This window comes from Mytilus edulis, chromosome 9, assembly GCF_963676685.1.
Source record: "Mytilus edulis chromosome 9, xbMytEdul2.2, whole genome shotgun sequence".
NCBI classification, from domain to species: domain Eukaryota; kingdom Metazoa; phylum Mollusca; class Bivalvia; order Mytilida; family Mytilidae; genus Mytilus; species Mytilus edulis.
The window spans coordinates 44,368,766-44,393,006 of record NC_092352.1 but is presented as its reverse complement, the minus strand read 5'-3'; the positions used below and the strand labels follow the sequence as shown (position 1 = coordinate 44,393,006).

The window sequence follows — 24,241 nt, the reverse complement described above, 5'->3', positions numbered from 1 at the left end:
ATAACTTTTGTTGCATGGTTGTATTTTTCATGAAAAGTTATTACCCCTATTTATGTTTTTAAGTGATAAAAATAACAATGTTCCACATGAATGTATGAATAAATATACCATAAAAATCACCTACGTGCCCCATTTTCCTAAAACAAACTAGAGAAACGTATATTAAATTTTCATGTGCATGCATTAACAATGCTTTTTATATGTAATAATCAGTAACATTTTATAAATGTTGATATTTCCTAGGAAATCGGTCATGAATGTGGATAAATTGCATGTTTCAATCTTACTTTTGCTTAAGATATCGATCATGAATATGACCAACGAATCGGACAGTATGAAAACATACGGTGGCAACGAGGCGGACAGTACACTTTGAATAGAAAAGATTCAATTGTGACAATATAATAAAAAAAAATGAACCAAACTTTTGTGTGTGTATGCGGAATATGATTATTCAACTATGTATCGATTAAAAATTTTGAAAATGTTTGAATTTTCGGAGTTTTGTTAAGATTTATGACTCGAAAAATCGCAAAATTTTGACCCCTCTTCATGATCAGGAGTTATTTTAAAAAGACGGTTGATGCTAAAAGCATAAAATAAGCTTTAAATGGTCAAAAATACATCATTGTAGTTATTCACTTACCTTGAGCTGCTGAACAATCCATTATGGGACACTTTGTGTTGATATTCTATATTTTTTTGAAAAACAACGAGCCGATCGCCGTCGGACAGATCAGCAACTTCCGTTTTGTGTCACTGTCCGCTTGTACACTGTGAATATATCTAAATTAAAATACAAGACAACATGACTACATGTGGCAAACATAAAAATACACACAAAAAAAGTCGTGCACAGTCCAGTTACCAACAGTAGGACAAATAACTAGGAAAAGAAAATAGAAGACGGCACGGTTTTTTTAAAGGGTTAACTTATCCATCGAGTTAAACCACACCGCATATTTATGTGTGTTCAAGGTCAAAGTCCTCTTCTTTATAATAGCATGTGAAATATTGTATGTGAAACCATACGCATACTATGACATTTAAAACCAATGTTAGAATTATTTCAAGACTGGTTACAGGTACAAGAAATATAAGAAACTAGAATAAATAAACTGGACATAAAATAAAACAAGAGTGCACACGCTGAAATGTCTCGCCTTCTTTACTAACCATTGATTTTATGTTGATAGTCTTATATATAAAAAATTTCTACAAGTATCACATAAACTTAATATGGTCCAAGAAAATGGGACAAAGGTTAAACCAAACAAGAAATGCATGTACACCTTACAATCGTTCAAAACACCACCTATTATAGTTAACCTATTGCTTATAGTTTTCTAAGAAATAGACTTAATTAAACCAAGAAAACCAAACATTGACCAATGAACCATGAAACTGATGAGGTCAAGGTCAGTTAAACCATGCCAGACAGTCACATACAACCTACAATCAATCTGTATTACGTATAGTTGACATATGGCCAAATACACTTTTGCAGTATGTAAGAAGCAAACTTATTAACCATGAAAACTCAACATTGACCAAATAACCATGAAAAAGAGGTCAAAGTCAGGTGATACCTTCAAGACAGACATATACACCTTAACATAATTCCCTATATGCCGATCTTTTTGCGACAGAAGTTTTGAGGCTCGATAAAAAATAACGTTATCTACTTAATGATCAATAGAGGTAGAAATGTAAATTTGAAAATGGGTTTTGAAATTAAAAGACGTGAAAATTTAATTGCAACCTAAATAAAAGAACATGAACACAATTGTTAGTATAATTCATTTTATGCTACATGATAATTTCCCGACTTTACTATAGACATGTATTTCTTTTTAAACGTTACAATTCCAAACATTGTTAAAGCTAATACCATCAATATAACCAGTAAAGGACCATGGTTATAAAACCACCATATTATTTCTCCATCCCAACTATGCCAGGTTCCACCGTGATAATGTTTGAAATATTTCCCTTCATACAACGCAGGACTTACAATATGTATTTCATGCTTATTTTTATATAATCCATATTTTGCAGTAAAATATAATGGACCTGCAGATAGCAATACTGTTAGATATGGAATAGGATATCTTGCTTGAGCTGGTATCAAACCAGATATTACTGATTTCATGAATGGATGTCCTTTTGCCGAAACGAGCACTTCCAATGAAAATCCGTATGGTCTAACTTCCATGACCCCGACGCCTTGATAGTTTCTTAAACTAGATAATATCTTTCTTATAGACTGGTTATTACATCCTATATCTAAATCAGAATAAATTCCACCATAATGGTATAATAAAAAATATCTCCCTGCGTCTGTTCGAGAAATTGGAAAATGATAACTGTGAAATGCGTTGTAAAACCATGGATATTGCTCCTTGATAAAAGTGTCCAACATTTTATCAGTCCATAACATATACACAAATTCGTTGTATTTACGTGTTAACGGATATTCAACAGACTGTTCTGTCCAAGAAGCTTGTGCATCTTTCCACTTCTCAGGAACGCTACTTGATTTCCACGTTTGATGAATTATAAGAGGTATACCGTTCACAGTTGTCTCTGAAATTGGATGTACACTGATTTTTTTTGGTACCACGGACATTTGTATATTCCTATTGAATCTCAGAACTATTGTTATTATTAACAGTAGAAGAGTTATAGCTATGAATATAAGTCCTCCAATTAAAATCTTCAGTTTTCTTAATAATTCAGCTATAGTAACTTTGTCCATGGTGTCTGGAAAAAATTAAAAAAAAGTTAACATACATGTATCAAGCATTTAAGGTAGATAGTAAAAAAGAAGAAGATATGGTATGATTGCCAATGAGACACCTCTCCACAAGGGACCAAATGACACAAAAATTAACAATTATAGGTCACAGTACGGCCTTCAACAATGAGCAAAGCCCATACCGCATAGTCAGCTATAAAAGCCTCCAAAATGACAATGTAAAACAATTCAAACGATACAACTAACGGCCTTATTTATGTAAAAAATAAAATAATAATAAAAAAATAAAGCTTTTAAATGTACATAAGCATAGAAACTGGGAAAAGATACGAAAGGGGCTATCAAAAACTCATGATAAGTTGATGATAAAAAGACAATACAATGAAGAAGAAGAAGAAGAAGAAAAGTTGTAAAGGCAAACAAGTTAGCTTTAGACCAAAAGTTGTACAACACTGGCACACCAAGCACCGGTGTTGAACGAACTTAAAGGTCAACGGCTTCAGAAGGTCAAAAGCTCCTGTTCCGTCAATAACTATATCTTTAAACATTGTAAACATATCCGTTTGTTTTTATATTTTGACTTAAAATGTTACAAGTGTTCTTGATTTTCGGTTAATTTTCAGAAGTATAAATAAGGGTATGACTGTGTGTTTCATTCTTGTTTTGTACATTTGTCACTGAGACTGGGAGTTCTCTGTTTGAATTGTCGAAGGCCATACGGTGACTTGAGGCTGTCAACTTCTATGTCATTTTGGTCTCTGGTATTGCAAATTAAACCACATTTTCTTTGTTTACATTTAAACAGAAAATAACCTCTTGCATTGAGACAAATTTTATACTAGCTTTATTACAACAAGTTTAAACTGTATTTTCTGAAAGAGAGCAAAAATAATTGTTTGTATTGTTGTAAATTTTTTGATGCTCTTGAAATTTGTATTCAATTCTATTGGAGACTGGTTAAATACAATAATTATTTACATGATGAATAAGTGCGTGCTTTAAAATAAGAAGTCGTCTGCGAATTCAATTTTATTTAGCCGATATTCAAAAAGACTCAAATTCATTGATATTTCAACAATGTATACAGGAGAATGTATATAAATACTAGTAACACATAGCTGAGAGGGATATAGAGCAGATTTTTATCCCGACAAAACATTGTCAACTGGGGCGAAACCAAGGTTGACAATGTTTTTTTAGGGATGACAATCGACTTTATCGACCTCTCGGCTATGCGTTATTAAAGGAGTGAGTCCTCAAAGGTGTAGGTGGGGTAAGGGTCGATTTTGGCCTCAAATTTCAGGTTCATCTGACGAAAGATTATTGACACTTTTTAAACACTTAAGTGTCTATTTCAGTTGATTCAAATAGTTTGAGTGAAAGAATTAACTCATTAAGTATTAAAAAACGCTCCGATTCAAGCTTAAATATGAAAAATCTATCAAATATGCCATAATATGTCACTTTTCAGATGGTTTTAGTCAAAAATAAAAGTGGCCGCATCCGTGTTCACTCTCAACCTTTATACATGTTATGTATTATCTTCTAATATAACTTTCATTTAAATATTAAGAATGAACACAAATGCGGCCATCTTCATTAAAGACGGAAACCGTCTAAAATGTAACGCAAATGCTAAAATTGTGAAGATTTCAGTAATTTAGCATGACTTAATGATGCTAGTACCCGATATATGTGCATTGTATTGTCAAATACAGCCCATATTTATGTAGCAGACGTATTGTACTTTTCAATTATTAGTTAAAAGGTTACATTTTAACAATTTTGTAAAACAGTTATATTTTGGGACCAAAAAGCGGTCTTACTAGACTACTTACTACTCCTTTAATATACTGAATGTTCAGTGGCGGATCCAGAACTTTTTATAAAGGGGCCCACTTACTGACGTAAAAGGGGTTAGGCTCCAGTCTTGCTTCAGTGATTCCCTGTATAATCAACCAAATTTCCCCCACAAAATGGAGGGCATGGTACCACCAGCCCCCCCCCTTTTTTTCTCCCCAGAATCTGTCTGCTAAGTTTCTAAATATGGGTCATTTTCAAAAAATGTCGAATTTTCAGTACACCCATGCTAAAAGTTTTATTTCTAATGGAAATTTCAGTTGTAATGGTTTAAATGAAAGCTTGTCGGATTTGTGATTCAGAACATTAATAATAAACAAACCTTACATCTATTTTGATAAGATTAAACTGCATTTAAGGCCGATTTTGGGGGTATTTGTGTGCGTACATTGTCAGAAAAACACATTTCAAATGATTTTTTTCCGATTTTCTGATCGCCTTGATATCTGCAAAAGAGACTTTTTAAGAACGTTAATTATAATTCTAACGAAAAATCGTAGCTTCTTTATCATTGTATGTAACAAATTATCTACAAACTAAATTCAATCAGCGTACAGGAGGTTCATGTCTATCCTGTTACCGCTACTTAAATCAGTCGTTAAATTATTCTCCCTATGAATATTGAATCAGTCAGTGTTGATTTCAAAAATGCAAAGTAATCTTTACATTTAAAACGCCTCGTTTCTTGAACGACAGTGTAGAGAAAAGAAATTTCAAGACATTTAGTGAAAAAAATAGAGCGTACTTTTTTCATGTCTATGCTGTTACCGACCATTTTGATTAATTACACTAACAGTATAGTTGTAAAAAGTGCAATAACGTGTTGGAAACCAAATTCACAATAGAAAACCATAATCACTTCACCAAAGGGAGTAGTTATTTCACAACAGCAATAAAAAACGAAGAAATTTGTCTATCCTGTTATGTCTATCCTGTTACTATGGTTGCTATGGTTACAGTAACAGGATAGACAATTATAGACAAACACGTCGTTAATTTTTTTATCTTAACATGTAGGTGGAAAACGAATGAAATATTTCATTGTTTGAACTCATCTTAAGGTTATAACGTCTTAATCTTCCCAATTAAGCATTTGCAGGTGCAATACTGATATCGGTAACAGGATAGACAAAAAGGTAACAGGATAGACTTTTATATAGTGATATATCAGAAACGTACGTTCCTGTTACCAACGAAATAAAGAGAAAAGTAAATTAACTTATGAGGGATTTACTTGATGTTGGGTTTATTCGAAAGGGTGGAAAAAGGCCGAACAATATAAATTGCTATCTTAGACTTGCATTACTGGTGGTAATTTTTACAACCTTTGAAAACCAATTTTTAGAGCCATTTTTTAGTACAACCTAGAAAATTGGCAAATAATCTATTATTTTACAGAATGAATATATATAGAAGTTTATTCTCTTGAAAACCATCTAATTGGTAACGTTTAACAAGCTTAACATTTTATCTAAACCTTTTCTTAATAACCCAAAATTTCTTTTGAAAATGGTAACAGGATAGACAAAATATTGTACCACCGATCAAAAAATGTTTCAAGATATTCTTGTATGACATCATTAAGATTGCATCTTTTAATATGTTGTTCTTAAAGTACTGTTTGTTTTGATTTGCTTATGTAGAGGGTTGTTTGAATAAGTAACTTTTAATAAATTTTTCAATTTCAAAATTCGACATTTTTTGAAAATGACCCATATCAGTTTGACTTTAATCCTAATTTATTGATTGTTCAACACATATGTTGTAAGTATACATACTAAAGTGGAGAATTGAATTGGAGAATGTGTCAAAGAGAAAACAATCTGACAAAAGAGCAAAAAAAAACAGATACATACTACATACATACATACAACAATTCGGAAATTAGTATGGCGTTCATTATCACTGAACTAGTATATATTTGTTTAGGGGCCAGCTGAAGGACGCCTCCGGGTGCGGGAATGTCTCGCTACATTGAAGACCTGTTAGTGACCTTCTGCTGTTGTTTTTTCTATGGTCGGGTTGTTGTCTCTTTGACACATTCCTCACTTCCATTCTCAATTTTATTTTTATTTTACATACTACTAACTGCACTAGCGTCAAAGATTGACCTCAAATGCTCGCCACTTACACTCTTTCGATCCTCAAGTATTTGCACAAAATCCCACTTTTTAAAATCAGATTAGAGAGAGAAAAAATATCCCTTTTTCAATGATACACGTGCCTGTGCTAATAATCCATTGATCAGTATTGATCTGTTGTGGTTATGCTCGAGTTGTTAGGCGTAATAAGATGTATTTAAGGTCACGTTACAGTAAATGGGCTATGTCACAGATTTTGGTAATAAAAATAATAATAATAAAATTTGCATACATGTTTTGGCTCGTTGAATTATTATAACTGAAAATCGAAAAACAATGCATTTATCTTTTTTTAATTTCTGAAATATTACTGATATGGGATTTTATAATTCTCATCAATTCAGTGATCATTCATTACTCCTTAAATTTCGTGGATTTTACAAATTCAACGTATTTAACATGTTACACGTGTACGTTTAGACAGGTTCACACTTTATTGAACATACAATTGCCAAGGACGTCCTTGATATTGTGAAGATATGTTAAAAAGTCTCAAATCGAGTAAAAAAAATGGTAATTTTTAACTGATTCCAGGTAATGCTTGGCACATTAACTGATATGAATCAATAGAGATTCTAATATGGATTAAAATTACTACGTTAAATGGCCGAAATGTTCTTAAGTCCTTACCTTAAAACAACTACACAGGAAATCAACAACAGAATACTTTTAAAAATTAAATCCACCCGGTATATATGTTACGGTCACTTCACATTCATAATGTTTCATTCACGACATTCAGACACTTTGTGGTATTCAATTATGATAGTTATTTTCTAGAACGTTCTGCGACTGGTTTGTATTTTTATTTACAAATCATGAAATAAGGTACGCCGGGTAGAAATATTTCTGTCTTCAGAATTATTTAGAATCGATCAAGAGAATACAAACATTATATTCAATAGTATTCAACAAGGTTAAAAAGTCGAACGTATATTAATTTCAATTGACAATAAAAATAAACATATTTGATGAATTATAAAACATACCTGTCAATGGAATTTCTCTTTAGTCCTGAAATTTACGAAACTAATTTAAAAAAAATGTCCAGGGTCGTGTTTCGTCATTAAAAGTATTGTATTACTATTGGCTTCAATGAACACATTAAATAATATCAACAAGAGCGTTTTAAAATACGTTTCGATCGATTTAAATAATTAACTAAAGGCTCAAAAGAGACGGGTCGCTCAGGTCTTCTTCTGATCCAAAATTTTCAAGGACACTCTCCAACATTCACGGTGGGTAAGGTTGTCCTGCGAGAGAACGTTCTGTGTTGGTGATTCGGTTCTGACGGGTGCTGGTGATCGTTCAAAAAATGTAATCAAAGAAAATTGATTTTTGACGTTTTCTCTCATAAAAAATGGGAGGAAACAGTTGCGATTTTTTTTATAATGTTTTTTATGGGTTCATATGCAAACCATTAAAAAGTTGACCCTCTGAACTGTTTCAGTAAGCCTAACACAAAAATGCTCATTTTCAGAAAATCGAGAACTAAAAAAATAAAACAAAAATGCTCCTGGAGTCCGCTTTCTATACCCAAATCCACACGACAAAATTGTTTTGTGAAAAACCAGTGCAATTTATAAAAATTTTGTGTTTCTCAGTTTATTCATGTCCTGATACTGTGCTGATGGGTCCTGTCATTGTCCTGGTGGGTCCTAATACGGTGCTGGTGATTTGGGATAAAAAAAAAAGTTGGTCATATTTGAAACAAATGTTACAAAATCAATAAAATTAGACAGATATTGTATTCAATTGAATATGTGACTCCTATTTTTACTTTTGTTCTTCTATTTGGCTGTTTAATAAGCGTTAAACACTTTTCAAAATAATCATAACTTACATTACATAAAAGGCCAACATCTTCCGTCCAATATCAGATGAAAATATATCTAATTATAAAATTATAGAATAGTTTTATTTAAGATATTGAATGCCCATGAATTAATGATTCTCTATACATAATATACCAACTAAAACAGTTTTTGAAGGTGCTTAAAGTTAAGCGACATTTATAACGACAATAAAGGTTTGACTGGATTATTTCAGTTAAATATACGAGGTAAGACGATCTATTTTATACTGGTACCTCTAATTTCTTCCTAAGTATATGCACCGTCTCCAATAAATTTCGACTGGATAAAAAAACGACCTAGACTCGCTTTTCAAACGAACTAAAATGGAACAAGATGTGAAAAACTGCAATTCAAAGTATGACCTTCAAAAACGATCAAAAACCATAACGAATACTAGCTATAAAAATGTAAACGATTAAAAAATGACTACCTTCGGCCTGATTTTAACTACAATTTTGAACAAAATACAAATATGACAGAAAGCAACCATCGCAATAACTTGTTTTTTGGCAATCTCGACATGGTTTAACATATAATAAAAGAAGGTGTGGTATGATTGCCAATGAGACAACTCTCCAAAAAAGACAAAATGACACAGAAATTAACAACTATATATAGTTTACCGTACAGCCTTCAACAATGAACAAAGCCAATACCGCTTAGTCATTAAAATGTTCGTTTGCGCTCCACACACCCTTCCCCACCTCCACCCAACCAAACCCTCCTCCTTTCCTCCTTTATTGGTATAGTGGTGTAACAACACAACCATTTATCACATACAATAATAACGTATAGACACAATTTATTGAACAACGAATACTCGCAGCTACTGAAACCTAGTTCAAAGCCGCATTTTCAACTTATAGATAAACCAAGTTCTCTTAGATAAAATCTTAATCCGATCAAAATATTTCGCAAAACTTCCTGTCTATGTGTATTACATTACTAACTTTTTTTAACGTTGGCATCAATATTTCTTTGTTTTCTATTTGTTTTCTAGCAATGTGCAGTTTACTATCCATATCACTATATTGAAAAATCCTAGGATTTATGGATAGTAAACTGCACATTGCTAAATAACAAAGAAGATATACTAACTGAGTCCCTGTGAGAGAGTCTCCATATATCGCAAGGTCCATACAACCAGTTATATACTAATATCTACTGTATTGATCCTGGACCAGACTGATTTTCATTTACTGGTATCTATTTTTATCCCTTTTCAATTCCTTGTTATTTTTTTTAGGCCAAATCAGTTTACTGTTTTGCTGTGTTACTGGAACCCCCCCCCCCCCTTTGCCCCCCCCCCCCCCCTTCTTGGTAGTATGAAGCTACGAGATATTTTAATTTTTGAAATAAAGGCACATTTAACAAAGCAACCGATTTCGGTAGGATTGATCTTAATGTGCATCTCTGAACACCCTCCCCCCCCCCCTTTTTCCGGCAACTTTTTTTTTATGTGAGGATGGGTCTAAAAATGGGCAATTATCTTATCGTTAAGAGACAGTCGAGAACGCAATTTACTTTCAAGGAGTGTTTGAGTTGATTGTTTTTGTTCTAAAAACGCATGAATAATAAAAAAAAGTTTAATATATCTGGCTTTAGATTTGATTTTTTTAATATATATAAAGGTTACATGTTAATATAATAATACTAAGAATTAACAGTATCAAAAATGAAATAAATGAGTGAAGTGAAATACCTTAGTAACGAGTCATTACTAGAGAAGGTGTGTTTGACACACAAAACTTAAAAGCTTCGTGATATTACCAATATTTAAATAAAAGTGTATCTCTTAGTCTAGTATTTTTTTTCCGTTCACTCATTTTTCACTCATTTTCAATTTAAATTCAGGCATATTTTATTTTCATTTTTATTCATGAAATATTATATTTAAATATAGAAAAGTAGGAGACATTGTTTACTCCCTCTCCCTTAATTCTTTATAAAAAAAAATCCTTGACAACAGACTTTATTTTGGAATTATAAAATGCAAAACATGAAAAGTCTTATTTCTGTTTAAAGCTCGGGATTTCGGAATTGATACTTACGGACGCATGATTCTTACGCGCAGACAGAAACAAGTTTCATTTGGTTGAATAAAAAGAAAAGTATCTACAGTATGATCATACAAATTTGTCAGAGAAACAATACAATACTAGTATGCAGGATGCTTAGGTTACACTGAATGTATCATCTAAACTCATCTAAGAAGTGTTCAGGCTCACCTGATTGTTTGTGCCTGGTTCTTACAAAACATGTTTAATCCCGACGCAATTTAGCGCCTAGCCCAAGTCAGGAGCCTCTTGCCTTTGTTAGTCTTGTAATTTTTTTTTATATTGTAGTTCACTTATATGTTATGAAGTTGAGTGTGACGTCCATTTTCATTGAACTAGATTACATTTTGTTTAAGGGCCGGCTGAAGCCCGCCTCTGGATGGGGTATTTTGTTTTCGCTGTGTTGAAGACCCATTGGCGGCCGTCAGCTGTTATCTGCTCTTTCATCAGGTTGTCCCTGACACATTCCCCGTTTTCATTCTCAGTTTTATTAGAAAAAAGTCCTTTGTTCTATATTTATGCTCTCTATTTCTATGCAAAACCTTTTACATTTTGATTTTTTTGTGTCATTGTTGAAGGTCGTACGATGACGTTTGGTTGTTCACACATACTTCCTTTGGTTTCTTATAGAAATTTGTCCATTGAAAAACATACCACATCATCTTTTTTATATATTAGGTATTGTATATGTTATAGATATTTCATATCTTTTGGATAGTTTTGTGGTGTATCGTAAATTATACCATAGCTTTTGTTGAAACCCCCGGCAATAACCTCACGAGACGAAGTCGAGTTAAACATATTTTACACCATTTATTTGATCATGCAAAAGGATCGTAATCCCGAAAATAGTAAACATATTTTCTTCTTTTCTTAAAAGGGGACAAGAGCATTAACAGGTCAATAAATAAGATTACAGTAAATTTAAAATACTGATAACCGATAATAGCATTTTAAATCATCTTAAATAAGAAAACAGAAAACAGTAAAACCAAAAAATAGAGGTATTTTTTTGCATTCCAATATTTCATTATACATGTATAACATTAGGCGTCGGTCCGACGTTCGTAAACTCTTCATATCTACCTGAAAACCAGTATCCATGATTAAAGGGAAACTCCGTTAGTTTTCCATTGCTGAAGCATATATTAAAAAGATCTTTACATGTCATTTTTCATATCAAATGTATTATCAGACCTTTTTATGCTCGATTTGAGATCTTAAGTTTATTGTTCAACAAGGCTGTGGTCAAACAAATTTTATGAGTAGTTTTAATACCGAGGGTGTGTCTTGTTTTGTTAGTTCTCATTGGTTTAAAGTTTTAAGACCCTTCATTTTTGGCCATTGGAAAACTTCCCGCCAAAGTGTTTCAAATAGCACTTTGTCTTCAAACGAACAAGATGGACACAATTTACAGAAGCAAAAGATTTACGATGTAAACTTTGAAACTGTTCGTCGGAAGCCACAAAAACCCAAGGTAAATATTCCGAACCCCTTGATATGCTTCCATATTATTTTCATTATACGGATCATTCAGAACACCGCTTTTAAAATCTTTTCTCAAAAATTTTGGATATGAAAACAGAAGACCATCTGAAGAAATTTGAGAAGCTGTCTCGTGTTCATTTATCGTTCTAAATATGCATGAAATATTTGCCACTGGTTGTTAAGCAACCAACAATAAACTAGACTGGTTTGATGCAGTCATGATTTGTCAACTTTGCAATAGCAAATATATTGATGTTTGTAAAATCAACACCAACTGAAAAGGAATATTCATTAATATAGATAGCATATGTTTTGCTCAACTATCGATAGCAAAGTTTTGAAAATTCTTATTTTTATTTTTTTCGTATTTTACTGATAGATGGACTTATATATATATTTTTTATAGTTAACATGAAGATGCAGCCTGGGGTTGAAGTGTATATATGATATTGTACTGGTATACCACTGTCCCAGGTTAAGGGGTGAATCCCGCTAACATGTTTAACCCCGCCACATTATTTATGGATGTGCTTGTCCCAAGTCAGGAGCCTGTAATTCAGTGGTTGTCGTTTGTTTATGTGTTGCATATTTGTTCTTCGTTCATTTTTTTTTTACATAAATAAGGCCGTTAGTTTTCTCGTTTGAAATGTTTTACATTGTCTTATCGGGGCCTTTTATAGCTGACTATGCGATATGGGCTTTGTTCATTGTTGAAGGCCGTACGGTGACCTATAGTTGTTAATGTCTGTGTCATTTTGGTCTTTTTTGGATAGTTGTCTCATTGGCAATCATACCACATCGTCTTTTTTTTTTTTTTTTTATATATATAAGCTATATTTCAAAAGGTAGAACTTGATTCTTCATATCTGTCCTTGGTCCACTTTTTAGTTTATCGGTTTTTGTGGTCAAACTTAAAAATTTGAATGCAGGTTCTTTGGGCCTCATGCTTCAGATTTTACTGTTCTTTAACAAGTAAAAAAGAATTCCCTTGAGGGCAATTATTTGTTATCTGACCAAAATTCAGTTACATATTTTTTGGAATACTTTTGTCAGGTGAAAATATTTGGCTTCACGGCTGGTTACTCAAGTGTGAAGTGAGTAGATTTGAGTGTATAAATTGTCATGTGAGTTGGACAAACCCCTGTGTTTTTCCTTAAAATTTTTGGGGACATCAAATGAGTTCTAGTTATAGAAGATTTAAGGTATCATTTATTTATCATAAATTTCTGTTTTGTTTGATTTATTACTAGAGATGTAAAACATCTTCTTAATGTCTGTGCATGTCTATATATACAAGCTTTACTTGAGTTACAGCAATGCATAGAGCTTTTACTTTAACCATTTAAGATTCATGTTTGATTGTTGGTTGCATAATGTCCAGTGGCAAATATAACAAGAAGAATAGAGCTCACATTCATGTACAATGTATCTGTCTAGGGAACAATTAACAGTTTAACCACTCAAATTTGGGTAAAGTTTTTGAACTGGTTGGCAAAACTTACTGAAAACGTCTATGTTGAAAACCTTGTATTGTAGGGTCAATAGACTCAAACATATTGAGTCTATGGGAGCAACAATGCTAAATCAAAATATTTCCCAACAAAACTTTAGTGAAGGTATGGGTACAGTAAACACACCTACTTTTTGTTTGCAACATATTTTCTGGAATAATTTTAATATTAAATGTTTCTTTTCAGTAACTTTGACACTACAAACTTGGTCATCTAAAATCTAAATTGGTATTCAGATGCATCTAGGAAAGCAAGACAGTATATATCAACTTCATTTCACAAACATGTTGATTTTCCCTTGATACAGTAGACCAAGTGAATACAGGTATAGTCAAATAGTTTATTACAAAACTTAATCAATTTTTTTTACCATCCGGATTACTAGCAGGTTTATCTGATAATATATTGTACTATATGTATATTAACATTTTAGATTGTAAGTTTCTGTGGTGATCTAAACTAAATATACCTAAAAAAAAAATTCATAAATGTTTGAGACAGAAAGTTTCTGGATTAGTTTTTTGATGATGAATTTCTCCAAAAAATCTTTTTGATAAACTTTTCTCAGATTTAACTACTGTTATGATTTGGACATTAAAGTATAAAGTGGTATTCATCTTTGATAGACCTTGTGCTACAGTTTGATAGGTAAACAAAGAATATGCACACAGGAATATCCATCCAGAACACAAAATCAGTACATAGACAGCATAAATAAACGAACTAAAGAAAGGAACAGTGCTTTTATTGCTGTTCTTCATCTCATACATAATCAATTTGCACAAAATTTATCATTTTCACTCAAAAGTTTGAATAAGTTTAAAAAAAAAATTAAATGTATGAAAATATACTTTTTGTTGCTATTGATATACAAGTCATTTATACAGACATACATTTTATCAATGAAATTTATCATTATTAGTTATAATAAGGTAATATAAGTTAAGTACTCTTTTTTAGCTCACCCAGCCTGAAGGGCCAAGTGAGCTTTTCTCGTCACTTTTCGTCCATTGTTGTCGTCTGTAGTCTGTCGTCGTTAACTCTTACAAAAAATTTTCTCTGAAAAAACTGGGCCAAATTAAACCAAACTTGACCACAATCATCATTGACTATCTAGTTTTAAAAATGTGTCCAGTGACCCGGCCAACCAACCAAGATTTATAAAGAATGATAAATAATATAGTTTTAAGTTCCATTCTTTCATATTTATTAAAAAGAAATGATGTTTTAGAGGAGCCAACAACTGAGCAGAGAGCAGAATAGAGATTGATGACCTTGAAGAGTAAGCAATGTGAACAGTAAGACAGCTGTTAAGTATATCTGGGGTTACCAAATATTATGGTAAGAACCTCATCTATAATCAAACTTGGTGAGTATTCTTTTTGTTTGTTAGATATTATGCATCATTATGAAAAAAAGGGGGATGTAGGGTATAAATCAACAAGGCAGCTACCCAATGAAAATAAATAACCAAAGACATCTACAGGTCTTCAACTATAGACTGATGTTTATACAATACATGAACTTGTAAATCATCCAAAGTCTAAAAGATTTGTGAATAAAATGAACAGACTAACAAATAACTTACATACACACCAATATCTGACCTAAGCACATGAGCATGCTGCAGGGTGAAACTTTTTTTAAAGCCCACCCTTTTTGTGCAATGCCTAACCAAACTACAAAATTTCATACAGAAAACTTTTCAAATTGAAGGGTTTCAAATTTTGAATAAGCTCATTTGTTCTTTTAAAAAAAAAATGCCAGATGCAATTAACAAACAACAAAATATTTGGAAATCTTGACTCCCCCGCAAGAAAAATAATGTCAATCTTATTATTGAGGAAAATGGCCACTACCTCAATGGTCTTTAAAATTAATTCAGTTGCTCTGGTCATTTTTCAAAATTTAACAAGTGAATGGAGTTGTTTAGATGAAGCTTACCTTTAATCAATGGGAGATAACTGTGACCACATGGATCATAGTTCTGAAAACTTATCCTGAAATCCTGGACATAAAAACTCGAAATCCTTAAGTCCCGAATTTAAATAAATTTCAATCCCGACATCCCGAAATTTGAAAAAAGAATTCTCGGATCTTGAAAGGGTCAATCCCAACATCCGAGCTTAAAAACACCCAATCCAGGAGTCCCGATAAAGGTCCTATCTACCCTCATATCTATAATTGATAACTAAGATAAAAGAAATAAAGAAATTGTTTGCATTAAATTGCCTTTTACCATGCTTTCATCAACAAAAGATTTTTTTTTTCATTTTCCAAAATAAATTCCAAGGCTAAGATGTAGGATGCCATTCTTCTAACAAAATACCACAGCATGGAGACCCAAATCAGCACACTAAAATGTCAAATGTGTGTCCTACATCTTGAAATAAATATTATTTTATAAATGTTCAAATATCTTCAAAAACATTGTTTGTTTTTTTTACTCATTTCTACTCTGTTGAGACTATTTCACTAGCACTGCACTTTGACTTTGACTAAGACAAACAAAATGTTTATTGAAGTCGAATGACCTTAGTGATGACTTGGTTGAGGACATGGAAAGCATTTTGTCATTGTTGGTTGTTTTATGGGCTTTGACCTCTTGAGTCATAAAGACCTTATGTATATTAGTTCCATTGAAATGTTCAATGCATTGTCAATGCTAAACATTTGATTGACTTTGACTGATTTTTTTTAGTTTCTGAAGAGTATAAATGAGTTTGAACAAAATGCAGCATAACTTTTTCTACATGATAAGAAGATTTGATTTTAATATTTTCACCAAATTTACTGTTGATAGCAAGGCTTATGGTTTGTGCAATACTAGAATATGCTTTTTTTCACAAGGAGCTTGTCACTTTCACTCAAAAAACATTAAAGAATCCATCAAATTTGTAAAGCTAAGCTTAAGGTTTGATATGTTACACACATAGGAGCTTGAAATTGTTAAAAGAAAATACTGAATTATCTTGTGTATTTTAGTCAGCTTCCATTCACTTTTTAAAAGTTTGAAAAAATACATTAAGATAATTTATCACTTAAAGAGGCATTTGCTATAAAAAAAAAAAGAAAAAAAAGACAATAAATAACAGCACTTCATTTTTGATAAACATAAATTAAAGGGGAATAATGAAGTAATGACCTGTAATTAGCAAGTAGAAGATGTGGTGTGAGTGCCAATGAGACAACTCTCCATCCAAATAACAATTTATGAAAGTAAACCATTATAGGTCAATAAACCATTATAGGTCAATGAACGTCCTTCAACACAGAGCCTTGGCTCACATCGAACAAGCTATAAAGGGCCCCAAAATTACTAGTGTAAAACCATTCAAACGTGAAAACCAAAGGGTAGCAGTCTGTTTAGTTAAATTTTGTAAAAATGAGCTAAAAACTTTGCATATTATTATTTTTTTCCAAGACTTTAATTTAACCTCATTTTGGTCTGTATGCATTCAACATTTAATAGATACCATTGTAGTAGAATGTTGCTCAGCTTGGTCAGATAATAAAAAGAAAAGAATGTCAAAATGAAAAAATGAAACAAGGGAGCCACCGCACACAACAGGTTTGGTGACTGTTTTTTCCAACAAAAAATATGAATTTTATACAAAATTGAAAATAATTTTTGAGACAACAACCCAACCAAAGAGCAGAAAACAGCCGAAGGCAACTAATGTCTCTTCAACTCAACCAGAAAATTCAGCATCAGGAGGCTTCAGCAGGCCCTACACAAAAATGTGTACTAGTTTGGTAAAAGTGGATGTCATACTAAGCTCAAAAACATATAAATGAACTAAAATTAAAAAAACATACAAGACTAACAAAGGCCAGAGGCTTCTAACTAGAGACACGTGCATAAATACAGTGGGTTAAACAGGTTTTAGAGATCTCAACCCACACCTATACCGCTAGGAGCCAATGTAGAAAAAACAAACACACAGCAATTCACACAGTAAAACTCATTTAAAAAGAAACCTGTGTCCTATGTCAGAAAAGGTTACATAAGAAACAGACTAACTAAGCCAAATGACAATAGTTTTGGTATTTTTACAGCAGTTACAATGCTAACTTTCATGGAAAAATAAAGTAAAAAAATTGATTAAAAAAAAAAAAAAAATTTTACTACAAAGAAAATTAAATAAAATTTAATTGATTTTATTCTTATATGCCCGTATGTAATTTTGTATATTTATTTATGTTTCATTTCAGAATTCACCAACAGATTTATAATTCTATAATTTTGATTTTTGCAGATTGCAGGAGGGGGATGTTACAGTCATAGACCTTGAATAGACTCCGTTGTACTAGACCAGGGAGGGTAGCGCATAGTTTCCGCAGCACTATACAATAGTAACAAGATCACTCTACCATGAGCTTGTTAAAGGGCCCGTTTGATGAAAGTGACACCAACGTTCTCCAAAACACTACAGATTTTTTTTACAGATACAGCTGAGAGGATGTTTCAGTCATGAACCCATTTGATGGAAGTGACACCAACGTTCTCTAACACTAATAATTTACAAATTTGTTTTTGTTTTAGATGCAACTTCAGTCATATACCCAGATTATGGCTCGGTTGTAACAGATGAAGAAAAGTGGCATATAGATTTCTGTATGTCCATTTCTTTGTATAAAAGTGACAAATTACTAATCTTTCTTATTCATATCCATTTCAGAGTTCTTACAAAGATTTATAGGTATACAATATTTATTATTTTTGTATCTTTTTGTGTGTTTTTGTCAATGAGAGAAAACATACAGAACAAATCAATCAGAAGTATTTTAAAACTGGTGTAATTTGAGACAGAACATCCTGGAACACAAAAAATATCCTACCTCACAAAATTTAACACGACATCTTATTTTCACCTTTTTTCATTGAAGCAGCATACACAGTGTAATCAAGAATGTATGGATGTCCTTGAACATCTAGAAATAGAATATCTCTAATAGTAAACAGTCCGGTATAATCATGATAATGATCACCAAGAGCTACACTAAAAATAAAGTAAAAAAAGTATATATAACTTTTGAAATTTACCTCAAAGAAAAGAAAATAAAGTTTAATTGATTTAATTCTTATATATGTGTAATGTTGTATATGTATTTATATTTCATTTCAGAATTCACCAACAGATTTATAATTCTATAATTTTGATTTTTGCAGATTGAAGGAGGGGGATGTTACAGTCATAGACCTTGAATAGACTCCGTTGTACTAGACCAGGGAGGGTAGCGCATAGTTTCCGCAGCACTATACAATAGTAACAAGATCACTCTACCATGAGCTTGTTAAAGGGCCCGTTTGATGAAAGTGACACCAATGTTCTCCAACACACTACAGATTTTTTTTACAGATGCAGCCAAGAGGATGTTTCAGTCATGGACCCATTTGATGGAAGTGACACCAACGTTCTCCAACACTAATAATTTACAATTTTTTTTGTTGTTGTAGATGCAACCTCAGTCATATACCCAGAGTATGACTATGTTGTAACAGATGAAGAAAAGTGGCATATAGATTTCTGTATGTCCATTTCTTTGATGGAAGTGATAAATTACTTATAATCGCTCTTATTCATATCCATTTCAGAGTTCTTACAAAGATGTATAGGTCACTATAGGTATACGGTATTTATTATTTCTGTCTTTTTGTGTATTTTTGTCAATGAGATAAAACACACAGAAAAAATCAATCAGAATTATTAACTGGTGTACAAATTTGAGAAGAAACACAAGCAATATCTTTAGTTACCTCACAAAATTTAACACATCAGACATCTTAATTTTCACCTTTTTTCAATGAAGCAGCACACACAGTGTAATCAAGAAGGTATCCATGTCCTGGAACATCTGGGAATAGCATATCTCTAATGGTATTTCCATAATATAATCCTCAAAATTCAAACAGTGAGGTATAATGCTTAACAAGATCATACATAAAAAAAAAAGGAGGGATACCAAAGGGCCAATCTAAAACCATGTGGTGAAAAAAGACAACACATAAACAAAAGAAGTGATGGAAAACTGTCTACACTGATAACAAAATATTGTACAGCAACAACCCAACCAAAAACCTGAGAGGTTCTCAGGCACCAATCCATCCAAAGACCAGGGATGATCTCCAGCATTGAGCACCAACCAAAACAAAGAACAGGCATGAACTAGGGCAAAGAGCACCAATCCAATCAAAGACCTTTTGAGGTTTTCAGGCACCATGCACCAACCAAACTAAAGAGCCAGGGATGATCTCAGGCACCAAGCACCAACCTTTCCAAAGACCAGGGATGATTTCAGGCACAACACACCAACCTTACCAAAGACCAGGAATGATTTCAGACACCAAGCACCAACAAAAAAAAAGGGTGATCTCAGGCACCACAGAATGGTAGCAAGTATTTGATATGTTAACTTATTTATTAATTGTTCAAGTTAAATGGGTTTTTTTTTCATTCTTTGCTCCATTTTTTTCTATCAAAAATTGTCAAAATGCAACATGAATTTTTTATGTGTTGTTTCATCTCTTTCTTCAAAATGTTTTACATAATATGATAGGTAAATAATTTCTTGAATAGCAAAAAAAATTGGAAATGTTAACTAACTTTAATCAACGAATGAAAAAAGAAATGTTCAAACCTTTTTCATGCATAACCAAATTATTAAATGTGTTAAATAAAAGATTATAAATAACAAATTTCTATATTTTTTGGAGTAAATTTAGATATATGCTTCTATGAATTTTTACAATTGAACTGTTCCAAAATTTAATAATGTATCTTTTTTTTACAGAAAATATAAGGTAAAATAACAAATAATGACTCGGGTTTACATGAAAACAATGATATCTTGAATGACAGTACCATAGGTGGATCCAGTTAGCCTTGCCCCCCCCCCCCCCCCACCACCACCACCACCACCCCCTTTGTGGGAAGATTATATAAGGAATCACTGTAGCATGACTGGCGCGGGCCCCCTCATGAAAATTTCTGGATTCGCCACTGAGTAGTGAAATACAAATTCACTAAATTAGAAGGGGAGGTAACTCGTATGAAATGAGGGTTTCGATACGATATTGTATTTCAACTAAGTGATGCAATTTTGCTCTAAATTTGTAAAGTAAAATTCAGGTACACTATGCCAAGATCAAAATTCATGTATATTTTACTCTTGGGAAAGTTGAGGGGGTACATTATTAAACCTAGGGCATTTTATTATTAATATATACTGCTTATTTAAAATGTGATGCTATCTCAATTGAAATCAGTCTGCCCAGGTGAAAAAGGTTTCTCCACTATTTTATGGTAGTAATTGGGAAAATGTGATTGAATTTGATTCTGAATTTCTAAAATTAGTTAATATTTATATATAAAACAATATCATTTATGATTGTCACAAATATTCACCATCAAAATTTTTAACAATGTTTCTGGATTATGATGAGCCATTTTTAATTATAAAAGTTTTCCTCATGTTATTTATTACAGAAGCCAAATGATTATTTGATTAATAATAGCCAAGTACATAACACCTTCTTCTTTATTCTCATAATTAAAAAAATATCGAGGTAAATATGCCAATATAAATCCAAGTGGTACTTATTACATTCTTGTCGGTGAATTCTTGAATAAGTTTCATTTAATATTTAAAACTTACCAAAAAGTATTTTCCTTTAATACATATTCACTTTGAAGTATTTTTAGTAAGCATTTCATGAGAACAACGTAGTTAGAATTTTGACCAGAAAAATAAATTAAAAAAATTCGGCCATTCAATAGTGATGTATAGATACAATTTAGAAAGTACTATAAAAACTGGAAATTAAATAAAAAACTCAGAAAGAAGATTGATTTGATTTGATTACAATATACACAAAAAGTGTCCCCGATTATTAAACCATTGAACAAAATTTTCTTCTGGAATGCAGTAAAATGATTTGCCCATCAATTTCAGTAGTTCAATTTGGCATACTTTAATATGCAACAACAGTCTAAGCCAAAAAAAGAGGTTGGAGATTAACCCAGAGTGGAAAGCCCGCTTATTTGATTTGTTTATAATATTTTGTCAAATTGATTAATGTAGAAATGGTGAGAGTTGAAATAACTTTAGATGAGGTTTATTAAGTTGTGAAACATTTTAGGTCGTTGGGTCCATGCAATGATCAACTGATATTAATAAAACATTTTTAAACATTGTCTTGTTTGCATTGCCAGTGCTTTTGGGTGGTTGAAATTGGGTTTGCATAGCAATTCATGCAATTTTTGGTGGTACACCAGTTTAAAAAGATAAAAACTGAAATTTCAGATTTGTAATTTTAAACAATTTCCCCAATATTTTTACTGTTTTCAATACATCTTGATTGTCAAATTGGAGAATAACATAGTACATTTGTACTTGAAACTAAATTTAGGTCATAGTCATCTGCATTTAAAGTTTCATAGCTGAACATTATTGTTCATCTTGAAAGTTGTTTTTGAAGATTAAACAAATATCAAATTATCATTTCAGAAATACATTGAGGTTTGAGCGCTGCGTCTCTTACTAACATATAACATAGTTTCTTTTTGGTGTAGCTTTCAGTAGTTAGGGTCTGGTTATTTCTTCTGTTTTTTCATTTGTTCTTTGGATGGTGTTATGGTTTTCATGTGTTCTGCTTCCAAAGGAATCTTCATATGTAATTCTGAAATGAAAGTATTTGTACGGTCATTTAAATATTAAAAAAAAAAACAATTTGGAGCTTAAAGCTACTTTGAATTTTTTATAATTTTCGAAACAATGTCAAAAGCAAATGTCTTGAATCAAATTCTAAATTGTATTTGACATATTATGATGTATTGGAAACGAAAAAATTAAATGTATATTTGTATCTTAAATTGAATTCAAATACAGTATTGTGAAAAATTACCCAAAATGTTATTTACTTGAGCGTCAACAAAATTATTTCTTGGTATCTGTTTCTTTAAAGCACATATTGCTAACAAGGTAATGGTGAAGTAAAAGTAATATTTCAAAATTATAATCTAATTGGATGCATCTCTTTATATCTATAAAAATCTTAAATCTTTAACCAAATGGGAAAGCAATTAATTAAATCATTTTACACAGCCCTTAAAAAAAAATTTCATTCTGAGTTATCTAAAACTATCATCATTTCCCAGAGAAATTTAAATAATCATCCCTAGCGTTAAATGGTAGTAAATCTATTTTGCTTCAGATATCTCATTCTTGGGTTAATTTTTCATATCTAATCCCCAATAATATGCTTTCATTCAGACATTTTACAAATTCTCCATACAAATCCCAAAAAAATAATCTTGTGGAAAACTCAAATTTGTGGTTCTCATGAATAATAATAAAAAAAAAACTGTCAATGATGGTGAATCCACAGTATTCACTTTTTGCTTGAAAAAATTTGTAATCAAGTTTTATCATTAAGCCTCAAATGTTGTATATAAGCAACATTTTTTGTTTGTTTGTTTTGTTTGTTGTCTATACACAATTGAAATCCATTACTTTAAAGCAAGGGAGATAACTTGATTCAAATTTTAATTTTATGATGAAAATTCTAAAAATAATTTCTGGGAACAGGCTATTTGTTTATGTCTTCTTTGTCCATTCAACATCATATTTTTCTGAAATCAATGTAATTTTTATTTGATTTAAAAATATGTAGTAACTATGGTTTATAATTATGAGTACATAATTGACAACTATTTTTAATTTAAACCATTTCGTCACATTTAACAATTGCTCATCATGATTTGTAGATAAGATTTTGACATTTCTTTTTCGAAATTCCCCTTAAATTTCTTTTAAAAATTGCACACAATCAGTTATATTAACCAAGCAGGTTCCAATTGGATCATGTACCATACTTTGAGGGCAGTGGCAGATTCAGAGGGTGTGAGTTTTGGTGTTGGATCCCCCTTTTTGTCGAATCTTTGACTTTAGTTGAAAAAGTGAGACATAGCCGTCCTACATTCCGTCCTTGGTGTGGTCCTTGGCAGCATCAACAAATATTCACTCTGTCGTTAAAGTTTGAAATTTTAATAACTTTCTTAAACTCTCCTGGATTTATACCAAGATTTGACAAAAGCTTGTTTATGATCATAAGATAGTATCCAGAAGTAAATTTTGTAAAAATAAAATTCCATTTTTTCTGTTTAACACTTATATATGGACTTAGTTTTTCTTCATGTTAACATTACATACAGTCTGCTGTTAAAGTTTTTAAAACATTTATTAGATTCATAAACTATTCTGGATTTTTACCAAACTTGAACAGAACTTGGACAAATGCTTCTTTCAATTAAAAGATAAAAAAAAGACTTTAGGGATTGCTACAGTGATTTAATAAGACAGACATATTTTGGTTCCTATGAAACATCATCAGGATTGCAACTACAGGAAAGTACAGAATATTGTGATAATTTGCATTTCACAATGACACCATAAGGATAAATTATAAATAGGGAGTGAAGGTAGATGTGAATTATCTTTAACTGGATCAAGAATGTAAAAATAAAATATGTTTTTGTAAATTTGGACGACATTTGACTTGCAATTA

The 24,241-nt window shown here is 31.7% G+C and overlaps 1 protein-coding gene across 1 annotated transcript; it reads right to left on the bottom strand.

Moving 5' to 3' along the window:
• Window positions 1–1,786: 1,786 nt before the first annotated feature.
• Window positions 1,787–22,241, bottom strand: LOC139488448 (uncharacterized). The gene is made up of 2 exons (XM_071274049.1): window positions 22,221–22,241; window positions 1,787–2,763 (listed from the first exon to the last, which is right to left on the bottom strand). Exon 2 carries the CDS (start codon window positions 2,756–2,758, stop codon window positions 1,805–1,807), a length of 954 nt encoding a protein of 317 aa, XP_071130150.1. The 5' UTR covers window positions 2,759–2,763; window positions 22,221–22,241; the 3' UTR covers window positions 1,787–1,804.
• Between the last annotated feature and the right edge of the window lie 2,000 nt (window positions 22,242–24,241).